The following is a 26,775-nucleotide window of genomic DNA, read 5'->3' as shown; positions in this document are numbered from 1 at the left end:
AATTTTGCTTTTTGTTGGTTAGAACAGGACAACTAAATTGGTGATCATGTTGGATAAAAATTGGCTACGCTTCAATAGGTAATAAGAATTAGGGATTTAATTAGTGCTAGCTTAGTAAAATTAGTAACTTACTGTATTTGTTACTAATATATTATAAATATGAACTTGTCTTTGAATTGTAGAGCCTCGGATGAGTATAGAGAAGGCGCTAAGAATTTTGTAGAAATGTCAGAAAAGCTAGCTGGTTATCTAGAAAAGTTATTGTGTCCATGCAAAGTTTGTCGAAACTTAAGTCACCAATGTATTAACATTTTGTATGAACACTTAGTCATTTATGGGATTGATCCAACATACAAAATCTGGTTTCATCATGGGGAAGAATTATCAAGAGATGATGATGTAGAGACAATGGAAACATTTGATTCTTACAACTTGTTTAGGGCTACAAATATTGATGGTTGTGATTTTGAAAGTCATCTAGAAGGTCATGATGACACTTTTATGGAAAAAATAGAAGATGCAGACACTCCATTATATCCACAATGCACTAAATATACTAAGTTATCGTCAATTGTTGCATTGTATAAGGTTAAAACTACCAATGGATGGTCTGACAAAAGTTTTGATGAATTGTTAAGACTTTTGAATGATATGTTTCCTTTAGATAATATGATCCCCAAGTCTATGTATGAGGTTCGAAAATTTCTTCGATTATTTGATTTAGGATATGAAAAGATTCATGCGTGTGTTAATGATTGCTGTTTGTTTAGAAAAGATAAAGAAAACTTGCAAGAATGTCCAACATGTGGAACTTCACGTTGGATGTCAGATAAGCTAACTAAAAAGGTTCGACATGGTGTCCCAGCAAAAGTTTTGAGGTACTTTCCTATAATCCCTAGGTTGAAACGGATGTTCATGTCTAAAAGAATTTCAAAGGAATTAAGATGGCATCACAACAATAAAAGTTGCGATGGAAAAATGAGTCACCCAGTGGATTCAGCAGCATGGGAGCTAGTCAATGATAAATGGCCATCATTTTCAAATGAAGAGAGAAATATTAGACTTGGCCTTTCCACAGATGGATTTAACCCATTTAGTAATTTAAGTTCTAAGTATAGTGTTTGGCCTGTTTTGTTGGTCATGTACAACTTACCCCCATGGTTGTGCATGAAATAGGAGAATATTTTATTATCAATGTTAATTCCAGGACCTAAACAGCCTAGGAATGATATTGATATATACTTAGAACCCCTCATAGAGGACTTGAAATTATTATGGAATGAGGGTGTTGATGCTCATGATGCATTGGACAACACAAATTTCAAGTTGCGGGCTATTTTGATGTGGACAATCCAAGATTTTCCAGCATACGGGAACCTTGCTGGTTGTAAAAATAAGGGATGTTTTAGTTGTCCCCTATGTGGTTATGGTACTCATTCAGAGTGGCTAAAACATAGTGGAAAGTTTTCATATCGAGGTCATCGGAAATTTCTTAAAGAAGACCATCCATTTCGGAGTAAAAGAAGTTGGTTTGATGGAAAAGTTGAGCATGGAAATCCCCCAAGAATCATGAATGGGACTACAATTGCTGAACACCTTAAAGATTTTGTGAATGTTTGGGGAAAATCCACTTCAAAGAAAAGGAAACAAAATGATTCAAAAGAAATGTGGAAAAAACGATCCATATTTTTTCAGTTACCTTATTGGAAGGTTAGCACATTCTTACTACTCTAAAATTTTTGTGTGTAAATTATTGTTTTTGGAGGAATTTCATTAGTTATTTCTTTTGCAATTTTTTTAGGAATTGTATGTTCGTCACAATTTGGATGTGATGCACATAGAGAAAAATGTTTGTGAAAGCATCTGTAATACATTGCTAGATGTTGCTGGAAAAAGTAAAGATGGACTAAAAGCTCGCTTGGATTTGCAACATATGGGTATTAGGAGTGCATTACACCCACAAGAGAAGGGGACTAGAACCTATCTTCCTGCAGTTTTACACACACTATCAAAGCTTGAGAAAGAATTATTTTGTAAAAGGTTGTTCTCATTGAAAGTACCTGATGGATATAGTTCAAATATTCGAAATTGTGTTTCAATGGAACAATGCAAGCTCATGGGCCTTAAGTCACACGATTGCCACATTTTGATGCAACAATTACTACCGGTGACTATAAAAGGATTGATGCCATTGGGTCCAAGAGATGCTATAATAAGATTATGCACGTTCTTTAATCGAATATGTCAACGTGTTCTTGATAGAGAAAGCATAATGACATTAGAAAATGATGTTATTGAAACTTTATGCTTACTAGAGAGATTCTTTCCACCATCATTTTTTGATGTCATGATTCACTTAGTGGTTCATATCGGACGAGAAGCACGACTATGTGGACCAGTCCAATTTCGATGGATGTATCCATTTGAGAGGTGAATCACTAAGACTTAATTGTTTTGTTTATTCTTATTTGTTTATGTGAACATTCTATTAATGATGAGCAATTGTGTGATTAATAGACGCATGAAGATATTGAAAGATTATGTCAGAAATCGAGCAAGGCCTGAAGGTTGTATTGCAGAGTATTATCTTGCAGATGAGTGTGTGAGCTTTTGTAATGAATTCACTGACCATTCAATTGAACTAAACACAAAAGAAGGTCGAAATGAAGAGTGGTCAAATGATGTGATACTTGAAGGTCGTCCAATTTCTAGGAGGAAAGAAATTATATTGACAGATGAGTTGTTAGAAATTGCACATCGATACATTCTGTTAAATAGATCTGTTGTGGAGCCTTTTCTAGAGTAAGTGTCTGATATTAGAAATTTTTTTTTTTTTATTAAAAATGTAGTAATACTAACTCATTGGTCCTATAAATTAGGATTCACTTAGAGGAGTTGAAAAAAACAAACAAAATATATGAGAGAAATAGTGGATTACTTTGGAAGAAACATATACAAACTTTTTCAACATGGATGAAGGAAAAGGTAAATTAATGCAAACTAACTGGTTCATATCAGTTGTTTTAAATATCATTAAGAAAATTAACAATGTCATACTATTATTTGTATAGGTTCCTATGCATTCCTCAACTTGTGATGAAACTGATTTGTTGAAATGGCTAGCATATGGACCCAGAAAACATGCTGCTTCTTACACTGGATATATTATCAATGGTCAAAGATTCCATGTACATGACATTGAGAAGTCCACACAGAATAGTGGTGTCTCAATTGAAGCTACAACTATGTGTAGATCTAGTGCCAAAGATGTATCTCAAGTTCCTAATTTAGTTTCATACTATGGGGTTATAAGGGAGATAATCTTGTTAGATTACTATATAGTTTAGATTCCAATTTTCAAATGTGATTGGGCAAATGTCCCTAACGGTGTTAGGGTGGAGGATAGTCTTACTTTAGTTAATCTACACCAAAGTCAATGGTCTGTTGGTAGAGACCCTTTTATTTTAGCCTCACAAGCTAAACAAGTCTTCTACTCAAGAGAACATGATTCTTCCAATTGGTATGTGGTGATTAGGGCACCCCCTAGAGGTTTTTATGACATGGAAAATTATGATGAGCAAGAATTCATGCCTGTAATGTCTGAAGTTACTGAATCTAGGTTGTATAATGTAGTGGAAGATGAACAATATGTTAGAGATGATTGTGAGGGTATATTAGTTTGATTATTGTTGTGTTTTTTGTAAATTGTAGAAGATGTTGCACTTGACATTCAAAGTTGTAATCAATGGAAATTTCAGTTTATACTTTAGCTCATTAATTTGTTGTTTCTTATTTGTGTATTTTTAGCGAAGAACTCTTGAAAACATGTCTTTGATGCCAAGAATGACTATTTATTTCTTTCTTTCTGACTTTTATTATATGTTTTTTTTGTGATAATTGATAATATGTTGTTATATATGATTTTTGTAACTCATCAAAAATCTTACTAATTATAGAAACGGTTGATCAGAAACTAGTCAAAGAGTTTGCCAAGTACAAGATATGTCACCTCCATCTACAAAAGGAAAGAGGCCAAAACACATACCTACAGGAAAATTAGTTAAACTCCTCAATGAAAAGAGGAAGAGCTTTAGACTAAATTTGGAAATGGATAAGGTTGTTGAAGAGAGATATACTAAGGATGTGTCTCCAAAGAAAAATACACGTAGAATGATTGTAAGAAATGACTCTTCTGATGAAGAAGAAGTACCCATCTCCCCTGTGACAAGGAGATCTCTTAAAAATCTATTTGAGGTTGAACAACCAATAGACTCTCTTGAAAAAATAGTGAGACCACCTACTAATGACCTAATTTCTCCATTCTTAGCTTCAAAGACAGCCACTAGGGGATCTATTAAAAGAGTGGTTGAAGTAGAAATTAGTCCTTCAAATGACCATGCCATCTCACCAACAGCCACAACAAAATCACAACGCCTACAAATCCCAGAAAACCCAAATGAAACAATTGTTGAAAATTTGCCTGACGAACAAGAACTACCTGAAGAAGTTGTTGCACCTATTACCCAAAAGAGAACTAGAGGCCCTAGTAAAATGAAGTCTATTGCAATAGACAGTGATGGTCGTTTGGAAGTTAAGTTTAACTCAAAGGGACAACCAATAGGTGCAACATCAATATCTTTGTCTTCATTTTTGGGTGCACTTGTTAGAGAAATTGTACCAGTAACAATAAAAGATTGGAGGAAGATTCCTCTAGGAATGAAAGAGGTCTTATGGAAATCTATTCAGGTATATATACTCAGGTTTTATGCATTGAACATGAAATTTGTTGAAATTCATTTACATTAATACTAACCTATTATTAATTTTACTAGGCAAGATATAAGGTTGACAAAGATTGGCAAAAGACCTATATATTCAAAAGTATGGCAGATCTTTGGAGAGCTTCGAAATCAAGGCTAGTTACTAAAATAACAAATGCACCAAATGAAGAAGCAAGATTGAAACTAAAGCCTGATAATATTAAATCTATGAATGAGTGGAAAAGTTTTGTTAAGGAAAAAAATAGTGCTGAGTTTAAGGTATTTTATTCTTAACATCTTATAACCAAATATATTTATGATTAAAATTTATAGTTTAATGTCTCTATTAACTTTATATTCTTAGGCTACAAGCAAGAAATTCAAAAAAATACGGACAAAGCAACTACCCCACACTTGTAGTCGCAAAGGTTATGCAAGATTGATTGATGAGTTGGTAAAGCCAAACATATTTACAGTTGTTTTATTATAGAATTTGGTTTAGATATTTTTTTAATTTATTTTCTTATTTTGATAGATGAACCATAGTGAAACCAATACACCACCTTCTAGAGTTGATGTTTGGACCAAAGCACATAAGAAGAAAAATGGCGAACCAGTAAATTCAGAAGTGGCTGAAGCTTTTGTATACACCTTGCCCTTTCAAAATCATGTGACTTTAGTTTTAACTTACTCATTTGTTTGAATACATTTATTGATACTATTTATTTTTGAAGGATTTGGTTGAAGAATATAAGAAAGATCATGCTACGTCTTCAACTACAAGTGTTAATGAAGACATCCTCACAAAAGTCCTTGGTCCTGAAAAAAATTCATACTTGAGAGCTTTCGGAAGAGGAGTTACTCGGTCAAAGTTGCAAATTGTGTCAGAAAGAGATGACCATTTGATAAAGATAGAAGGTCAATGCAAAAATTTGAACGACAAAATGCAACACATGGAGCAACTCATTGTTTCTTTAATGAAAAATCAAGTAAGTATTTTGATGCTGAAACTATATTTTCATGTGGCTGAATTGCAATAATAACTAAGATTCATGTTTAATTTTTTGGTTAGTCTTTACTTTTGTATTTTTTTTAATTTTGATGTTGAATTCATGTCTTTCTATCTTACTTGTAAATAGAATACATCTTCTCAGAGCGAGGAGCAATCAAATGTCAATGTTCAATCAAATTCTCATGTTCATTCCACTCAGGTAATTATGATACTAATTATATGAAAATGATAAAATCTAAAACATATAATATTCAATATAAAATCATTTACTACTGCTGAATTTGTTATATTGATATATTGTTAGAGTGTCAAGAACCACACATTTGGCTCAAAATGCAAAATATTAGATTGGATTGGATCTGGAGAAATTATTGCAGAAGGTTATTTTATCTCAAGTGACCCAAAGGATGAGGTTCACCATGTTCCTCTTGGGCCTAATGCTATGAAAGTGGGGATAGATCTTGTAAGAAAGAATGATGCATTTCTGTGGAGGCCTTCAACAATTATGTCTACTATAGAAGATGCTGTAGGTAGTATAATTGCATGGCCAGCTGATAAAGTTATAATTAGGTAATTAACATTTTTTATGTACTCTTTTAGTTTACTATAACTTTAAGTTGAAGCATTACTTATTTAAATTTTGTTGTAGCTAAACAAATGGACTCGCAACAAAGACAAGTGCACAAATGATGATGAATTGAAGGATGGAGCAAGTTTCACGCATGGTTTACTTTTGTGTATCTTGTAATGTTTCTATTTTTCATTTTTGAAGTAAAAATTGTTCAAGAGTATAAAACTTTATTATGTTATGCTTTCAAACTTAAGTTAGAACTAAGATCTCATGAAGTAGACACATTCATGGTTTGAATTAGTTATTGTTTAATGTAATACTTATGGTTTATCAATCTATTGAGAATTACATTTTATGATTAATTTTGAATATTTTTATCAAAATACAATAATGAAAATCTTTTAATTAAAAAAAAACCATATAAGTATACTTATCAAAATAAAATTTAAAATTTTATTACTATATGTTATGATTTAAAAGCATATTATAAGCGTAAAAAATCGTTATGGTTTATATAATATAACAAACTAAAAATGTTATCAAAATAATCAAATGTAACAGTTGAAAAGTGTTATGAAAAAAATACAAGATTAAAATTCAAATTTATAATCAAAAACTCTATCTAAATGTTATTATTTGAATTTTATAGCACCTAAAAATGTGTTATTGAATAGTTTAAGATAACATTCAAAAAATGTTATAGAAAAGACTGGACTTTTAATAACATGGGCTACGTTAGCATTTTCAGAAGTGCTATCAATAGTCCCAGATAGCACTTTTTAAGTGTTATGAATACTGTTTTTTCTTGTAGTGATCTAGGCCCAACAATGGGAGATAGCCACCATCTCCCATAAGACACCCACGATCACCAATAAGGCATCCCTCGCAAGTTCAGGAAGTTCCGCGACCTGCCCATCAAGATAGGAATCGACGAGCTAGGAACGAACAAGGAGAAGCTGCCCGAGATTGTAGGGCTCCTCAACCTACGAGAAGCCAAATGTCACGATCACAAACTGTTGGGACAAGGAGGCTAGCAGGAGATCCATCTCGTAATAACCGAGCAGCCGGCTATGTAAGTGAAATATTAGATTACACTAGGTCCGTGAGAATTTACAACATGGAACCAAGGAATGTCGAGAATCGAGGAGATCACCCTAATCTACGGGAACACTTAAACCATAATCAGGGACGTGACAATCCCTCGAACCCATATCTACGTGATCATCTAAATGGCCACAAACATCCGATTTACAATTTTGCACCGAGACAGGGAGCTGGAGTTGTTTTCAATGATAACCAACCCCCTCAGGTCCAGGCTAGGCCTCCCGTAGATCTAGTTCAAGAAAGGATTGAACAATTGGAGAGAGCATTCAGGCTCCTACAGAATGAGCGTAGCAGGGAGAAGGATGAAGAGTTCAATGAGGAGCTCAAGCCATTTGCCTCACATATCTCCAACACCCCGTTTCCTCAGGGGTTTAGAATTCCCCATGTCCTGCCATTTTATGGAAATTCAAATCCATATAGCCATCTAAGCACATTCAACACGATAATGCGAGCCAGCAATGTGGGCTACGAGCTCAAATGTATGCTGTTCCCAGCCACACTCATAGAACCATCAAAAAACTGGTTTGAAAAGTTCAAAAGGCATTCGATCGCATCCTAGGATCAATTGTCAAGAGATTTCAAAAAACAATTTAAAGCTATGGTTGGCATTAGGCCCAAGGCCTCAGCCCTGATCAATGTCCGGCTACAATCAAACAAGTCACTAAAAGGTTACCTCACAAGGTTTAACTTAGAAGTGGCTCGAGATGTCAACGATAGTGGTCACTTAATGGCAGTTCGAGCTGGTGTAATGCCAGGAAGTCCTCTCTGGGAAGACTTACAAAGGAAACCTTTCTGGTCGTTAACTAAGTTTAATCAACAAGCCTAGAGGTTTGTCAATGTAGAAGAGGCGAGGTCAGCGTTGAACATGACCTCCTAGCCCATAACTACAACGACAAACGCGAACTCTGCTTTGACCTCGACAGACCCATCGACTTTGAAACCCCCAGGGAAAACCCTTCCAAAAGGAAGAAAAACGAAGGGAATAATCCCGAGGCAGATGGGGGAAAGAAGAAGAAAGGGGAAAGATACTTCTCTGTATAAAAAGTGTATACCGAGCTCAATGAGTCTCGGGAGAACATCTACCTGGTTAATGAAAACTAGGTCCCATTCAGACGACCTGACACAATGAGGAATCCAAAAGCAAAGAGAGATTCTAGTAAATACAATAGCTTACCATATTTACTTTTCCTATTAATCCTATTTTTAATTTAATAAAAAGATAATAAAATAAAACTAATTACTTAATAAGGAAATAATCTAGAATAATGCATAGGAAAATCCTTGTATGCTCACCAATAAATCATGCACATGCACACACACAAGTGCTAAGGTACATTTCTACTAACCATGCACATTGGTGCACACAAGCAAAGCTCATTTACTTACAAATTAAAATAAACAATTAACAAAGATAATCTCACATAATTTCTACCAAATAATTCAAACAATTAAAAATAATTTTAAACAATTAACAATTAATAAAAATTTAAAGCACAAAATTGATTAAAAAAAATGGTGCGCTACGATATACCCTCCTTAAAAGGAATTTCGTCCTGAAATTCTTTCTTACCAAATAATTCTGTGTATTTTTCTCTCATGTCTTCCTCCAACTCCCATGTTGCTTCTCGTTTGTACTATTCATCCACGAGACCTTAACTAATGGAATCCTTTTGGATCTCAATTCCTTGATTCCATTTTCAATAACACGCTCAGGCTGTTCATCATAATCCAGGTCCTGCTTCAACTGTAACGTCTCATAACTCAAAACATGAGAGGGATTTGACACGTACTTAGGCAACATCGAGATGTGAAATAAATTATGCATTTTAGCTAGTGCTGGGGGCAATGCTAAACGGTACGCAACTTGCCATACTCTATCCAAAATCTCAAATGGACCTATATATCTCTGGCTCAACTTCCATTTTTTTCCAAAACACATAACACCCTTCATCGGCGAGACTCTCAAGAATACAAATTCACCCACTGAAAACTCGATGTCCCTTCTCTTAAGGTCCACGTAACTCTTTTGCCTACTTGCTCAGTAAGCATCCTTTGGCGAATTTTCTCGATCGCCTCACTGGCTTCCCTAGCTACCTCGGGGCCTAAAATTTGTTTCTCCCCAACTTCATCCCAGTGTAAATGAGATCTACACTTGCACCCATAAAACATCTCACAGGGACCCATCCCAATAGTGGATTGATAATTGTTATTATAGGAGAACTCCATTAAGGGTAGGTATCGGTTCCAAGACTCTGAAAAGTCTATAGCACAACATCTCAACATGTCCTCTAGAATTGGTATAGTTCTCTCAAACTGCCCATTGGTCTGAGAATGAAACACGGTGCTGAACTTTAACCTTGTTCCCATAGCTCTCTGTAGTCCCTTCCAAAAGTTCGATGTGAACACTGAACCTCGATCATAAATTATCAACTTTGGCACTCCATGAAGTCTCACTATCTCACTTACATACAATTCTGCATATTGGCCCGCCGAGTATGTGGTCTTAACTGGCAGGAAATGGTCGGACTTAGTGAGCCTATCAACTATTTCCCAAATAGAATCATGTCGCTTTGTGGTCCTGGGTAGCCCTACCACAAATTCCATTGTTATATCTTCCCATTTCCATTATGGAACGTAAAGCGGTTGAAGTAACCCTGCTGGCTTTTAGTGCTCCGCCTTGACTTGCTGGCATGTCAAGCATCTGTCAACAAACTCAGCAATATCACTCTTCATTCTAGGTCACTAATACAACGCCTTAAAGTCTTGGTACATCTTCGTCAACCCTGGGTGTAAGGAATAAGGTGTTGTATGCTCCTCTTTCATAATACTTTCCTTAATCTCATCATTTTCAGGCACACAAATCCTATCCTTATATCGCAGCAATCCATCGTTGGACATCGTGAAGTCACTGCTACCACTTTCCTGTACCAAAGCCTCTTGCTTCATTTGGGCTTCATCCACTTTCTGTCCTTCTCTAATTTTTTCTAGTAGGGAGGATTGTAATGTAAGGTTTGCTAGGACTCCTGTCACAAATTCGATGCCGACGTTATTATAATCTCCTTCTTGAGAGGCATTTCTATTGTATTCAGTGCTGAGACACTCCCATGTCCCCAAAATCAACCCCAAACATCATCCAAACCTATAATTTAACCCCAAAACTTCATCCATACCTCAACCTCATCAAAACCTAAGCAAACTTTCCCAAAAACCTCCATGAATTCTCGACTATCCACTTCAAAATTCTCAGCTGAAAACTAATAGAAAAACAGAGTATAACCAGAGTTTCGTGGCTGAATTCTTACTCAAGCTTAGTATGGAACCCTCTTCAATGGTGGAACACAACCTTAGACCATCAACGCTTAACTCCCTAGCTTGATTCCTCAAATGAAGCTCAAAAATTCAAAGAGAAAACAAGGAGAAAAGATGAACGGGAGAAGAAGAAGAAGACACTCTGTTTTTACAAGTTTCTGCAACTTCTCAAGTGATATATATCTTAAGGTCAAAAGACCATAATATCCCTAGGCTTAAATAAAACCCTTATCAGCCACCAAGGGCAAAACTGTCATTCCCCGCTTATCTCGTTAATTATAATTAACGCCATCCAATTCTCGTTATTCTCAATATTCTCAAATGTCAATAAATCATATCCCATTAACCTTTAATTCATGGTAATGTACTAATCATCAAATTACCCCAAGCCACAAAATTAACTCCGTTATGATCAAACTGTTAACTTGCATTAAAAGATCGTCTCATGCTAAATAGCTCGAACAAATCCACATTATAATGTGGCCTCATCAATAATCACCAACATGCATGAAAATATACAAATATGCCCTCAACGTGCCAAATTACCAAAATACCCTTATAATAAAAAGTGGACCCACATGCATGCATTTATCATCATATAATAATATAATTCACATAAACATGCATGTAATCATTTAATGGCATAATAAATCAATTATGACCCTCCCGACCTACTAATCTGACCATTAAATCTCATTAGGGATTTTGGGACATTACAATTACAAGACTCACTACTACATAAAGAAATACAATTTGACCCTTGAAAACTCGAAAAATAAAGAAAATATGCATCAACCAAAATAGAACATTTTAAGCAATAGGACAGGGCTCAACCAGAACAACTTGCTCAGGGATGATCTAGTAGTATAAGGAGGGGTGCTTGGCTCCCTTCAAAATTTGAAAAATATATATATAGTATTTTCTTTATATAATTACTTCTTATTTCTTTGTTTTGGCCTCCTAAAAAAAATCATACTCTGGTCTTTTTTTATAAGATACTCCTGGCTCTGTCATGTGTTTCTTCAGGGTGTAAGTAAGGTTCAAGCTAATTCATTCAACCAACAACTGAAGTTTTAAACAACAAAGCATTTTTTGAGTACATTAATACTAATTTCATTTTTAGGAGGGCTATACAGACAATGCTTATTTTCCAATGATGAGGATTGTAAAGTGTGCCATTGCCATTGTTGTCCAAGGGTTTTCTCCATTTTTCAGCTCCATTGTTAAATACTTCTGAGGCAATATTAGGTCCTCCAAGATAGAGAATGTTCTCCACAGCAACACTTTACAAACTAACATTATTAAAGGCAGATCAAGAGCATTAAACGCATAAAGCTCTTCTGAATTATAAATAAGTAATCAACTTATTTAAAGAGCAATTTTGTTCCCACACCAGAACAATAGTGGTACTACTTTGAGATAAAATAAAATCTTACAAAGCAATTGTTTGAAGAAATAAATTCAAAATGATAAATTTACATATATGAACATAAATAATACAAATATATATAGTCAAAATCTCATGAAAATAGATGAGCTCAAACAAGGAGACATTATCAACCAAACAGATTATTACATTAATATCTTATTCATAACTTATTGAATATCCAAATTAATAATACATTATAAATGTGGGACAAGACAAAAATATTTCTGAAATTAATGAGATTAATGGGAAAGCTAAAAAAGGGTACAACTTTTATTATTCGATTCTCAAAAATAAAAATAAAAATCCATCATTTTTGGTGGATTTGCAAATTTCCATTTTTATGTGAATCATGATAAATATGTTATAATATTTTATATGGATTAACATAATTAAACGTTGCTCACGTAGTGTCGTGATTAGTATGTAAAGATAACTATATAATCGGTATTGCATACTATTACCATCGGGCCATAATGTACTGACACGCTCGGGGCCCATAGACACGCTCTTAATGTCTTTAGACCAGTCCATTGAGCCAAGACAACTAATCCTCTCATTGGGTATCTAGGCCAAATATGCCTATTATGGTTTATAAGAAAGGTTACACCATTTTATTAAGTGTGTGTGAACAATAAATGTTTTAGAGGAAAAATGAGATAGTAGTGTTCATCTACATCCCAAGTACCATTTTGATATTTAATGTGTAGGTGGGTGAATTGTGATGAGCAACGTATAATTATCTCAGTTCACAGACTTGATCACAAAGGTGTATATAAAACTTTTTTCATTCATATTATATTTGATGTCTTAAATAAGATGATTTTATTGTGCAATATTGAGTATGAATATCTTTGTTCAATTCTTGTTTAGTTTTTAATGTTTTTGTTTTATGTCATGCCTTTGATATCGGTTTATATGTTAATATTCGGTATCGTTTATCCAATACATTCTCGTTCTATTCATGATGATAAAGATAAAATTCTAAAATTAAAAAAAAAACAATCATTTTTTTTTCTTTAATGGCTAAACAAAGGTAGTTTGTGAGTAAAGATATTCTTAAAAAAATCACCAATAGCAGCATACTCTCCAAGCAATCTTAAATCGGTCTTACAACGAAGAACATGTGGAAACATAAGCCTAAAACAACTCTCCATAACGAACCCAACGGTCAACGGTCCAGAAATCCACCTGGGCACTCGCCACGTGTCATTAGTGGCGGTCCCCACTGCCTTCTTCAAAACAATCTCCACAGACAAACAAGTGCCATGTAGGACGAAAAACAACATGGGTTCCCACGTGGGCCACACACGACACCAGTAGAAGAATATGAGCTCGTGCATGAGCCCAGAGACCATAAACGTGGCCATAATAGCTGGTACAGAAGCCCATTTGGGCCCAATTATGCGGGCCCAGAAGCCCAACGTGGGTTTGTATATTGTGGGACGCAGTACACGGCTTACCATGAGGTTCCACCTCCTGCCCCAGAAATCTTGTAGTGAGCTGGAGAGGTATGGTTCGTTGAAATGTGGCTCGAGCTCTGTTCCATTCACGGCTCGAGCCAGAGCCGTTGTGGTGGCTAAGATGAGGTCAAGAATGAGGTATATGTATAGACTGTAAAGAAATAAAATCACCTTTGGGTGCATATAATTCTTGTAACCAAACACACTAGTGACCAAAATGGCCAAAATCAAACCTTTGATTGCATATATTATAACCCACTTCTGGCCTTGTTTGGGTGTTTTAGGAGATGGGTGGCCTTTATTTTCGCCTTTGGAGTCAAGGGTATTTTGGTAATTTCGTATCTCGATAGGGAAGCAAGTATAGGCAATAAAATGAGCAAGAGAAGTCTTTGGTGGGTCTAGAGCCAAAGGGCCTTTTCCGAAAGCAAAGAGCAAAAGCTTGAAATTTGCAAGCCATGAGATGAAAAAGCCAGAAATACCCCCACAGTTGATTGAGGTGAAATTTAGAGGAAGTAAGAGAAAAAGGATGAGAATTGGGATTATAGATACGAGTCTTTTGGTACCCTTTGAGACTATTTTACCAATAACATAGCAATAAGATAGAGATACAATAATTATAAGGCATACCTTAAACAACTTGTTCATTTCATGACCCTCCATTTGAATAGTGTAATCTTCCAATCTTAACATCTTTTTCTAAGAAGAAGAAGAAGAAGAAGAATCCAAAGATTTTGACCAAATCAATATGGACAAAGTATATACATATGTGTATATATATATATATATATATATAACTACAAAAGAGTGATGAGAAGTGGGATATGAAATAATGAATCAAAGAATCATATATAGGAGAGGTATGGAGGACCATAAGGACAAGTTGTGATGTATATGAATGCATATATAATATGTTCTTATTATAATCAATGAAACCAAGAACATGACATAATAAATAATAGATTGGATCATAGAGATTATTTTATTTTCTTGTTTTGAGGAAGGAATTCTTTATTTGTGTATGGAAGAATGAGATATCTTGTTGATATATATGGGATTTTGATAAATTAGTTTTGTATGAGATTTGGTTACTTAAAAATTTTCATATGAGATTATTTTTGATTAATTAGTTAAAGTTTTATATGGGATTTTTGGATATCAACAAATAAAAAAATTCATATTCTATTTTTGTTCAAAAAAAAATCCACTACAAATATAGAAACCCATTCATGTATAGATTATTTTGTTTTCATTTGTTTTATGAAAATGACAATGTGAGTTATTATTATCTCATATATATAGGATAATTTTTGTAAATTAGGGCTTCACTTTAAGTCCTACCGATGAGACTCTCAGTGTTCTTGATTTTTCAACAATTTTCGACGCGATTTTTTATTTTTTTTTAGTGGATAACTTTTTTTTTTTTTTTGAAGAAAGGAGAAATTTATATTCAACAAACACAAAACAATTACAAACTCAGAACTAACTAGCAGCTACAACAAACTGCCAGAAGGAAAGAAATTACAGGGAATTGATCCGGCTAATTACATCTCTGTCTCTAATCTTAGTTTTGGAACAACTAATTCCCTTAACTCTAGCTTTGGATGCTAATTTTATAGATGAACTAACTATCATCACTGAGTTACAACACAGATCAAAAACACATTTGTTCCTATTACACCAAACAGAGTAGAAAACTGCTGAAAGAATAGCATTCCACACTTGATACCCAAGGTCTGAACAGGCTCTAGAGCTCTAAGACTTCCAGGCATCAATGGTCTGAGGCCAACTCTGAAAACCAGACCAGGAGCTGACTTCTTGCTGAATTTTCTTAGTGAAGGTGCAGTCAAAAAAGAGGTGCTGGTGGGACTCAAAAGCATTATCACAGACCGGGCACAGATAGGTGGCCAGATCCAGAAATTTCCCCAGTTTATCTCGAGTAAGGAGGTGTTCATTGATTGCTTGCCAGGAAATAAACCTGTGTTCGGGACACATAAGCGATGCCATATAGCAGATGCATATTGAACCTCGCTAGCTGTGATAAGAGAAAGATAAAGAGATTTTGCTTTGAATTTCCCTTTAGATCCCGAAGAGCTAACAGCAGCAGAATCTATAACAGATCTCAGCTTCAATAACTTCTGAAAATACCAGCTGGTATCATTAATTAAGGGAACAGACCAGAAATTTTGGCCTTTAAGGTAGATCGAGTCTATCCATTTAACCCATAAGCAATCCTTTTTGCTCGAAATAGCCCAGATATACTTGGCCATCAACGAAATATTCCACTTCCTGCCCTCAAAGAAGCCAACTCCTCCATACTTTTTGGGGAGACAGACGCGATTTTTTTTATGATCGTGTATATTGTAGTTATTTAGAGCATCGGCGCGATTTTCAAAAAATTCCGAATAATTTACAATACCGAAAATTAAGTTTAAACATGTTGTTGCATGTGTGACTAATTTTTTTTATGCGCGTGGAAAACATGTTTGAACTTAATTTTCGATACTGTAAACTATTTAGAATTTTCTAAAAATTTGCAAAATGCTCTAAATAAGTGCAATATACACGGTCATAAAAAAAAAACACTAAAAACTGTTCACGGGTCGAAATCACTGAAGAACCCCACCAATAGGGTTTAAAGTGAAGCCGCTATACAAAAAATTCTCTATATATTTATACATAGTTGATTGATTCAACCTCTAATGAACTAAAAATAATTGGCATATTGATTACAAGCTTAGTGAATTTGCTTGGAAAAAGAAAATTTATCTTTTTATTATGTTAAAATTAAATTGAGTGCAAATATTATCAAAATATTGTTTTAGAGATGGAATAAAAAAAAAGGTACAATAATGGCAGGCAGAGATTAATTACAACTCACCCATGGGACAATTCATTGAGATGAGTCCACTAATTAAGAAATATATAGCAAAATTTCATTGGTGGATCTCTATTATTTATTACCAATAATGTTATTAAATAATAAGTCTAAAAATTGCAATTTTATAAAACCTATTAATTAAATTAGATTCTCAATATAAATTTGTTGAAGTCAAGATAAATAAAAAAAGGACGTGCAACGTTCAATTTTGTTATTTTATAAGATAGCTTGTGTAAACCGACGTTTACTGCTATTTTTAATAATAACTTGTATATATGGTTGTTGTATATGATATTCTAAGCTATTTTTTATTATAAATAATTTAATAAATAACGTACAGATACATGAATACGAGTCAAAAAAGAGAGTTTTCTAATATATGTATATATATATATATATAAATGAATAATACACATATAATTTTTTTTTTTTTTGATAATATCGGTATTTTTTTTTTCCTCTCGATAAATGTAATTCTAATTTTTTTTATATGACGGTGTACATTGTAGCTATTTAGAATTTTCTATAAATTTTCAAGAAATTTTGAATAAATTATAGTATCGAAAACAAGGCTCAAACATCTTGTTACACTCGTGTTTATTTTTTTGTATATACGTGTAAAAGTAACTGTTTGAATCTTATTTTCGGCAATGTAAATTATTTGGAATTTCTTAAAAATTTGCAGAGCGTCTTAAATAATTACAATGCACACCGTCATACAAAAAAAATTAAAAAAAAAGTTATCGAGGTATAAAAAACATAAAATGATTGCATCGATGTTATCAAAAAATAAATTGAGTATAATCGCTCAATATATATATATACTAATTATATATGTTATTAAAATTTGGTTTAATTGTTCAAAATTGGAAACTAAATTTATACATTTATTGCTTACATACAATCAGTTCAACTTGAAAAAAATTTCACTAAATTGATCACAGAAAGGAATTAAAAAACATGGTCTTTTTTCCAAATAAAAAGATTTCATATAGTGATTATTGTTATAAGACTTTTGTTATTAGGTACCATACAATTTAAGATGAGTTATATAATTCTTAATTTATATATATACATGATTTAATTAGGAGATTTTTTAGTTGAGCTTTTAAATTAATATTAGTATGTGCAGGTTTTCGAATGTCTTGCATATGATTAAATTAAAAAAAGGGTGGCTTTCAAATGCTGTGTTGATAAGTGACAACTCAATTGTGATCATTATTTCAAACTCTATCTTATCTCACTTAAATATTCAAACCTTTGCTTCCGATCTGGACTTTGTTGTGTTCAAGAAGCTTAATTTATTTCAAATTGATATTGTTGTTGACTCACATGTCTTGACATTTCCAGATCTGATCTTTCAACATTGATAAACCAACTTAACCTATTCATTCCACTACAACAATTTTTCTCAAATATTACATTAAAATATAACATAATTTTAGAAGTGCTATTGATACGGAGACACGGAGAAAAAAAGACACGGGAAAAAAAATTTAGGCGGTAAATGAAACACTTTTTGCCGCCTGAAATTGACAAAAGAGAACAGCAAATGAAAAAAAAAACTTATCTCTAATCTCTCAGTGCCTCTCTACCAGCATGCCTCTCTCTCTCTCAAATCCCTAATCTCTACCAGTCTTTCTCTCATTGCATTCAGTCTCAAATCCCTAATCCCTAATCCCTAATCTCTCAGTGCATTCAGTCTTTCTCTCATTCGCTCTCCCTTGCTCTTTCTCTCATTCGCTCTCTCACATTCTCTCGGCTTTCTAACCCCCATACCGTTGAACCACACCACAACCACACCCCTGCTGAAGCCTCCCTCACGCCGGTACTCATGCAACTGAAGCACACCACGACCACGCCCGTGCTGTAGTCGTTGAGTCTCTCGTCCCCCCCTCACTGTTTATCTCTCCCGCTGGCTTTGAGCAAGAACTGGAGACCTCTGTTTGTCTCTGTGAGGTATAATTTGTTTTTTTTTCAGATTTCAATTTAATATCAAAAAATTATTTTGAATATTATCAATATATATATATATGCTTGTGTTGGAATTATTTCTAAAATCCTGACTTTCATATATATAGGCTCATTTGTCTCTCGAGAGAGCTATGTTTGTGAGAACTAGTTTTGTAACCAAGTAATTTTAGTTGTGTTCTCTTAATTTCTCTGTTATTTTTCATTTCTGCTTTCATGCTACTTCTTTTGTGTTAAATCTAAGTGTTTTAAATCATGGATTTGGAGTAGTTAATCCTCACAGTGTGCCTTAGAGTTTAGTTGTTGGGGCCTGTGGGAAATTTTTCATGTTCTGTGTGTCATTATCTTTTGTGGCATTTTTGGCTTGTTGGTCTTATTTTTTCTATGTCAGACTTTGTATTGTTATGTTTTCTTATTTTGATGAGAATATATATGAAAAATGCCTTGGAATTTTTTCAGCATATGATTATCTTATTTCTATTTGGTTGGAGGTCTATAAATAAGAGTCACCTTTTTATTTTGTATGTGTTGAGAGAAAGTTTTGAGAGCACAATTGTTGTGAAAATGTTGGTTCTTGTGAGTGTTGAAGAACATGTTTGAAGGGTTCTCTTTCTTATTTCATTTATGTGCATACCGACTGTTTGTTTAGTTGCTTTTCCTTAGTTTGAATGCCTCCATGCACGACTAATATGAAGGGTTAAGTAAGGTATATACTTATTCAAACTATTGGATAGATTGAGATTCTTGACTCACTTTGGAATAAATTCACCGAAAGTAAATGAAACTTTTAGGTAAATGAAGAGTGATTTTAAAATCAATTAATTAATAAATTTATTAACCATATAACTATTGAGTATTCTCTTGCCGGCAACACTTAGTCAATACTTTACTATTTGTATTTGTTAGTGTCTTTAGTTCTATTAGTATTAATGTTTGGTTTGTTAATATAGACTCTTCCTGTAACTGATTGTAGTTAGTCTCTACCATGGTTAGAATTGCTTGTGTTGGTATTTTTGTAGTTACCTCTCCTTTAGTCCTTTTTGCTGTATTTTTTTTGTATGAAGTTAGGATAGTCTAGATTTGATTTATGCAAGTTCTATTATCTGATTTTATTAAGCTTTTGTTATAAGTGTGATCTGAAGCTTTACTCTCTTAAAGTTAAACTATGATTATTTGCATATCAGTTTTTGCAATTGTATTTCATTTGCATATTTTAGGTTCTTGATCACAGAAGTGAAAAGAAATGAAATTAGATTTAAATTTTGCATGTTTTGTAAATTTGTTCTTCTATTTTATTACTCATTTTTTTGCCTGAAATACTATGTTTTGCACACTACCTTTATGTCTTTTTTTGTAATGATGAAATGGAGATCATTGGCACTTGTCTAATTGAGGATACAACCAAATTGGATTGTGAGAATTTGGCCATTTGATAATTGAAAATTTGCTTCCATATGTAGGCAATTTATAAAATTATTGAAACCTGTCGTTCTCATTTGATAACGCCAAAGTGCTTATCTCCAATTACTCAACATGGTATGTACTCAACTCAGTTTTTTTGAGTTTTTTATTTTATTTCTTAGCCATTGAGTTGATATAATATATGGCTTCATTGTATTCTAGTTTCTTGCTTGACCTTTTATTTTCTTGAGTTCTTTGATTCCTTCCAGCTTTTCCTCTATTCTGAAGTTGTTTTTGAACTAAGAGAGATGAGTAGGTGTTTAGCAACTTATTTTATAATTTAATTTATATTAATAACAAGGAGGGAAGGAATCGATTGAGCGTTTCTGTGGCTGCCTAGTAATAATTTTACAGAACATGCCTATATCTATAAGCACTTATCAATGTTTTGGTAAAAGATGAAAGTATCTTTAGAATGGGTCCATTATTAAGAGTTGATCATTTATGCGCTAATTTCATCTAATGTAAATATTCAACTGATTGCTTTTTGACACAGTGGTAATATAATATTTTGTATTGATTGCTTCAATGCTTTTAGCTAGGTCTTAATGAGAAATTAAAATGCATAAAGCAACATTCAATGTTGGAAGTTTCTTTGATTAATATTCAGGTTCAAGGTATTTGAGCTTTCTTACATGGGTTTCTTTATTTATGTATATATTAATCAACTAATGCCTTAAGGTCTTTCTAAGCAGTTGGAAAGAGCAACAATAGAAATAGAAAACTAATTCAGAATACAGAGCATAAAAAACAATCAGATGCACATAAAACAGAAAGGAAAAAATGGCAACAGGTCTTCACACGTGATTATATTTTATCTAATTTACTTTGGAGTTTTATCTTCGTGTATAGCTATTTGTTGATTTGTTTATTAATTCTTCTATTAACTTTCATTCAATTTTTGGTCTCTTATTTATAGGTTAGGAAATCAATCAAAGAGACTGTCTTAATTCTCTCTAATGATGATGTTGATGGTGGCAGGGCTTGGCAAGGCGAGGTGTAGGCTCGATGGTATGTATCTCTTCTAACCAGTGATCAAGCTTGGCATTTTTTTAAGGTGCAACCTGTTGGCATAATCCTTTTTGTTGCTATCATGACTACACAAGGCATGATTCTATAGCTTGATTTCTTATAAGTTTTCACCATGTCATTTTAGCTTGTGATGAGTATTTCCATCTGTTATGGTGTATTCAATATTTTCATCTGTTTTCTGTTAATTTTGTTTGCTTGTAGGGTCTACTTTTGTTTACAAAAAGTAACTTTTTTTCTTTGGTTGTCTTTCCAAATATAAATTCCCATTAGGACATTGTGTATTATATAAAGGCAGATGCATAGAACTTTTAAAGAGAAGTTACTATGAATTAAGTGTGGTGCGATTATTATTTGGTTGTTATGCTAGTCACTTGTCCCTCCTTGGTTGTCTATTTTGCCATTTCTGTCCTATTTTTTCTTAAGTTTTCTTAGTTCTGTTTCTGCTCTGATGTTGTTCTATTTTGATGTATTTATTTCAGGTATAGGTATTATATATATACAAGGATATATGTACATCTGTTTGTGTCTCCAGATTTAGTTCTTTCCCTCTCACCCACGATCTCATTCTCTCTCTTTCTTTCTCTGTTGTTGCAGATGTTAGCATGGAGGTGGGACTGTGGGGATGGTGTTGTAATAGCGGGGACTTCAATGCGACTAGGGTACCGTTGCCGTGAATAAAATGGTTTATTTTGATTACATCCCCACTTATCTAAAAGGGTAATGACGATTTTTTATTCTTAGGCATCATCTTTGATTATTTTTTATAATAATTATTATATATTAAAATAACTCATGAGTTTGAAGAAAAATAATACAGTTTTGGTTTTTTCTTCTGTTTATCTGGATTTATGGCTTGATAGAGATGATAATGGGTTTTAAGTCTCAAATACAGTAGTTTTAAGGAAAAACTGAAGTTTAGGTTTATATTTTTGCATTGAATAGTATTTTTATTTTTTTCTATGAAGTTTCAAGAAAGATAAATACAACATTTAAATTTGTGATTAACTTATTTAGTTCTAGTTGGCCAAATTCTTAGACAATTCGCAGTTAATGTAATAGGGTGTTCATGTAAGATGTTAATGATGTTGGGTATTATGGTCTTGCAACTAAGCTTCTATGGAGGGTTGATGAGTGTTGGAATGAGTGTTTAAAGCTTTTGGGCGTCGCTGAAGCAGCAGAAGCATCAATGGATTCTGACCAGTTAAGCTCTGGAATTTCAGATTTTGATACTCACTTTCAAGGCCTCATAGTTCAGAAAAGGTCTCTTTCTCTCTCTATATATATATTTATATAACTGCAGTTGTCTCAACTTATTTCTATATTTTATTCCATATTTGTCATTTGTGAAATGTTCTGTTTTAACTAGTGTGAAGTATATGGTTGTTGTTGATGAATGGAATGCACTAGTACATAATGGAAAACTAGGCGAATAATGCATTTACAATAATGGAAAACATTAATCTAATATATTTTAAATTCTTTTGAAGTTTTATAAGGTGTTTATATCACTGAGCTGAATAATGAACAAATTATAGACAGATTATGTGTGCATAAATATATTCTATGCAGTGATTATCATTGCTGTTGAGCTTTGATCCTGATGGTTTTTTAATTTGAATGCTCTGTAGGGCTACTATTTTTCCATTATCATTATATTTAGTTTCTCGACCCCAAGTTTTTATCTTTCTGTTTTCATTCTGTGTTTTAGAACTACCACAAAAAACAGTCTTTTATTAAGTTTGAAATATTTTTGTTTTATTCCTAGGGCAGGACCTTTTTGGAAAGATAAGTTATATTTTCGAGTATTGGACAATCCATAATTTTTTCTATAACTTACTTTGTTTCATTCATTTGCCTTGAAACGGTTTGATTAATTTACTACAAGAAATTGATAGAATTGATATCTGGTCTAGTGTGTTAATTAGGTGGGGTTCGGGTGGGGAAAGGGTGCGTGTATGTACGTGTGTGATTTAGATAACTGCTTGGTGCATATGTGTTTTTCTGTTTAACTAAGCGTTCAGCTGTAAATTTTGTATAGTCAACTTTCAAATGTGAAGAGCGTAGAAAGAAGTTCTAGGCCATTTGTAATGCGTGTTCTCGATGATGAGGTGGATGACATTGACAATGCATATGAGGAAGCTCAAGATAGAAGCTCCCTTTCTGCTAATAGGTTTAATTTTAACGACCTTTATGTTAGGTATGCATTTAACTGGCCTTGATTGTTTTCCTTTACTTATATTCCATTTATCAATTCAAGTTTTGCATCCCTATTCTGTCATCAAAAGCTTTATTCAGCTGTTGTGTATTCATGACAGACTTCTATGATATTTCTATGGTATGTGATATCGCATTGATTGTTAGAGATCTCGCTAGTTTCTATTAATACTTTGTATTTTCTTGATTTATCTCTTAGTGATGATGACGACTCTGAGAATGAGTCAGCACTTGAAATTCAGCCATACTTGATGGAAGAAACAGGATTGGTGGAAGGAGGTTTGATGAGCTAACCAGTGAACATCAGCTTGGGGTCAAGGTCTGTAGCTATCTAGTGGATGATGTTTCGTCTGATGTAGAATTTGTGCATAATTTTTGTTGCAAAATGTTTAATTATTCAATTAGTATTATGAATAACTAGGGCACATATCTCTTGAAGAGCGTATCTCATACCTCAAGAGAAGAGAAGCAAAAGAGGCTGCTGAAAGGGAGGCCAATGAAGCGTCAAGCCAGGCTGCTGTTCAGAAGGAAGCTTTAGGATTGCAAACTAAAGCCAAAACCAAGGAATCTGAATTTTAAAAACCAATAAATTCAGCATCAGCAGGTGATTTGGCTACCAGGCAAATATAGTAACCTTGTACTGATCTATAGATATAATCATTTGCTCTTTTATCTAAAAATCTAGTTTAGCCCTAATTTTCACAAAGATCAGCTAGGTTTTGGCAATAGTTCATTTTTGACACTCCACTGTATTCCCCTCTGTTTTTTTCAGTTTATTCATGTTCTCTGTACTCTTTTAAGAATTTTTCTGTTATCTTATGCGTGAAAGGGGCTATTGGTGGTAGGTGACATTACTAAAGCTGCAGAAGCTGCACTAAAGTTGGAGCGTGAAAGATTAAAAAAGTTGGAAGACTTGGATGAAGGAAACAAGGCATTAGGATTGAATGTAAATAAGGTTTGCTCTCTATATTGTAATTCATATTTATTTGAAAATTGTTAATCTCTATTTGGGAACTAGAAACTAGTATTTTTGTTTGGGATTTTCTTGCAGCATTCTTATAGAGTTTAATTGTTTAAGTATATTAAGCTTTAGTTTATCTTGACAGGAGGTTTCTGCTTAGCCTTTTATTAGCCTATAAATGTAATGTCTGCTTTTATTAGCCTTTTCATTCTTCCTTTTTATACACATTACTGCATTGAAGTCATAAGTTGTCTATGATTTTTCATGCTTACGTTTGACACTTCTATCAGATAATAGTACATATTCTTTGATTGCTTGATTGATGCTTTTGAAAGTATAATACAGATATATTTAATAAGAGCTAATAATTTCATTAATGCAACATGGATGACTATAGCTACCGCTTTAATAAGTTCTAATCTTCCAGTTTTATCAGATACTATATTGTGCAGTGACATAATATATCAAGTGACCTATTACACACATGCATAGGCACACACTGACACCTATACTTGGATTGACTGATAAAATCTTATAATTTCATTACTTCCAACATAGAAACCTAGAATTACAACTTTCATGCATTTTTAATTAATACAAGGCAATTTGGTTCTGTTTTTTTTTTATATAAAAGCCCTAGAATTACCACTTTAAGTAATTGCTGGTGTGATTCCATTATTACACTCGAATATTACAGGTGTGTAGATGTGACTGAAGCTTACAGTGCTCTAAAGACGGAGCTTAACATAAGCTTGACAGCAATAGACCTTTTGTGGACTACAACTGACTTTATTGCAAAGGGGATTACACATGGACCTGTGGAAGAAAGGGAAACAGGTATATGACAAGTGCACAACAAATGGACTCACAACAAAGACAAGTGCACAAAGGATGATGAATTGAAGGATGGAGCAAGTTTCATGGATGGTTTACTTTTGTGTGTCTTGTAATTTTTTGTTTTTCATTTTTGAAGTAAAAAATGTTCAAGATTATAAAACTTTATTATGTTATGCTTTCAAACTTAAGTTAGAACTAAGATCTCATGAAATAGACACATTCAGAGTTTGAATTAGTTATTGTTTAATGTAATACTTATGGTTTATCAATCTATTGATAATTATATTTTATGATTAATTTTGATTTTTTTTTATCAAAATACAATAATGAAAATCTTTTAATTAAAAAAAAAACTTATAAGTACCATTATCACAATAAAAAACCTTAATATGTTATGATTTAGAAACATATTATAAGCGTAATAAATTGTTATGATTTATATAATATAACAAACTAAAAATGTTATCAAAATAATCAAATGTAACAGTTGAAAAGTGTTATGCAAAAAGTATAAGATTAAACTTCAAATTTATAACCAAATACTCTAACTAAATGTTATTATTTGAATATTATAGCAACTAAAAATGTGTTATTGAATAGTTTAAGATAACATCGAACATAACATTCGAATACTCTTCTAGAAAAGACAAGACTTTTAATAACAGGGGCTATGTTAGCATTTTCAGAAGCGTTATCAATACTCCCGGTTAGCAGTTTTTAAGTGTTAAGAATACTGTTTTTTCTTGTAGTGTTCGTTTCCTTTATCAACTAAATTGTAATGCATATGCATTAGTATAAAAAAAGCTAGTAACTTTTCACAAATAAAACCCTAGTTTTATTGGCTTTTCCTCGGCCAGAGTGCTGCTGGCACTTGTTTGGGTGTCTATGGTGCTTCGGTCGAGAGGCCCTCGCCCCCCTTGCATATTAGAGCTTGGGCTCATGGTGCTTGGTGGGCGTTTCTTATGTGGCTTCTCATTTGCCACACCCCTCTTGATCGCAACACTTTTGTCTTTGGTTCTCCGACTCGCGACTTCATTTATATATGGACTTCGAGATTTGGTGGTCAACGTTGTTTCGATGGCATAGAGGCTTGCTCAGTGATTACATGGTGTGGTGGGTTGGCGCTCCATCGCTAACTTGGTGGCTTTGAGATTAAGGTTCTCTTATAGTGGCCAAAATCAAGTGGTTATGAATTATGGTCTAGGGGCGAATAGGTGGTGCTTTGTGGAGTCTATTGGTGTCGGTGTCATGGTTCTTGTATCGGGGATTTTTTTTTTAAAATATATAGTTTTACTTTTATTTTCTCTATTTGTTTAGTGTTTTAGGTTCTATTTTTTAATGGTGTTTTATCACCCCATCCTCCAAAGACTGTGGCTTTTCTAATTTTAGTTTGATCTTTTTCCTCGTGCAGATCGTTCAAGGTCATGGATCTTTTGGTGATATCATTAGTTCAGTAATTAGTATCGTTACTTGATTGTAATATTTTTAAGAGGTGAATTATTGTATTGCCTATTTGTTTATGGGGTTAGGTCTTATTTTACCTAGCTTCTGTGTTCTAAATTAGGTTTTCATTATATTCAGGTTGGTTAGTCTGTATTTGAGTATCTCTTTGTGAGATTTATAATCATTCTTTGAGATTTTAAGACCTAAATGGACTTGTTCTATTTTAACCAATTAATAAAATTTCATTTATATTTTTAAAATTTCAATTTCTCTTCTTGGATTATTATCTTGTGTTTTCAATATCTAACTACTTAAGGAGTGTCAATATTCTAA

The 26,775-nt window shown here is 33.3% G+C and overlaps 4 protein-coding genes across 4 annotated transcripts; 2 read left to right on the top strand and 2 right to left on the bottom strand.

The window, feature by feature from the left end:
* The first annotated feature begins 225 nt into the window (after positions 1-225).
* Positions 226-2,806, top strand: LOC133831799 (uncharacterized). Its single transcript, XM_062262213.1, has 4 exons — positions 226-1,096; positions 1,208-1,384; positions 1,881-2,415; positions 2,518-2,806. Exons 1-4 carry the CDS (start codon positions 226-228, stop codon positions 2,804-2,806), a joined length of 1,872 nt encoding a protein of 623 aa, XP_062118197.1.
* Positions 2,807-9,041: 6,235 nt separating this feature from the next.
* On the bottom strand, positions 9,042-9,398 carry LOC133831798 (uncharacterized). The gene has a single exon (XM_062262212.1). The coding sequence runs from the start codon at positions 9,396-9,398 to the stop codon at positions 9,042-9,044; it is 357 nt and encodes a 118-aa protein (XP_062118196.1).
* Positions 9,399-13,201: 3,803 nt separating this feature from the next.
* Positions 13,202-14,335, bottom strand: LOC133831797 (acyl-CoA--sterol O-acyltransferase 1-like). Its single transcript, XM_062262211.1, has one exon. It carries the CDS (start codon positions 14,333-14,335, stop codon positions 13,202-13,204), a length of 1,134 nt encoding a protein of 377 aa, XP_062118195.1.
* A 5,523-nt stretch (positions 14,336-19,858) lies between these two features.
* On the top strand, positions 19,859-23,494 carry LOC133831796 (uncharacterized). Its single transcript, XM_062262210.1, has 5 exons — positions 19,859-19,907; positions 21,467-21,472; positions 22,061-22,247; positions 23,026-23,184; positions 23,401-23,494. Exons 1-5 carry the CDS (start codon positions 19,859-19,861, stop codon positions 23,492-23,494), a joined length of 495 nt encoding a protein of 164 aa, XP_062118194.1.
* The last annotated feature ends 3,281 nt before the right edge of the window (positions 23,495-26,775 follow it).

The sequence above is a fragment of the Humulus lupulus genome, chromosome 4, assembly GCF_963169125.1.
Source record: "Humulus lupulus chromosome 4, drHumLupu1.1, whole genome shotgun sequence".
NCBI lineage: Eukaryota > Viridiplantae > Streptophyta > Magnoliopsida > Rosales > Cannabaceae > Humulus > Humulus lupulus.
The sequence above is the reverse complement of the archived record's forward strand: the minus strand, read 5'-3'. Positions and strand labels throughout refer to the sequence as shown.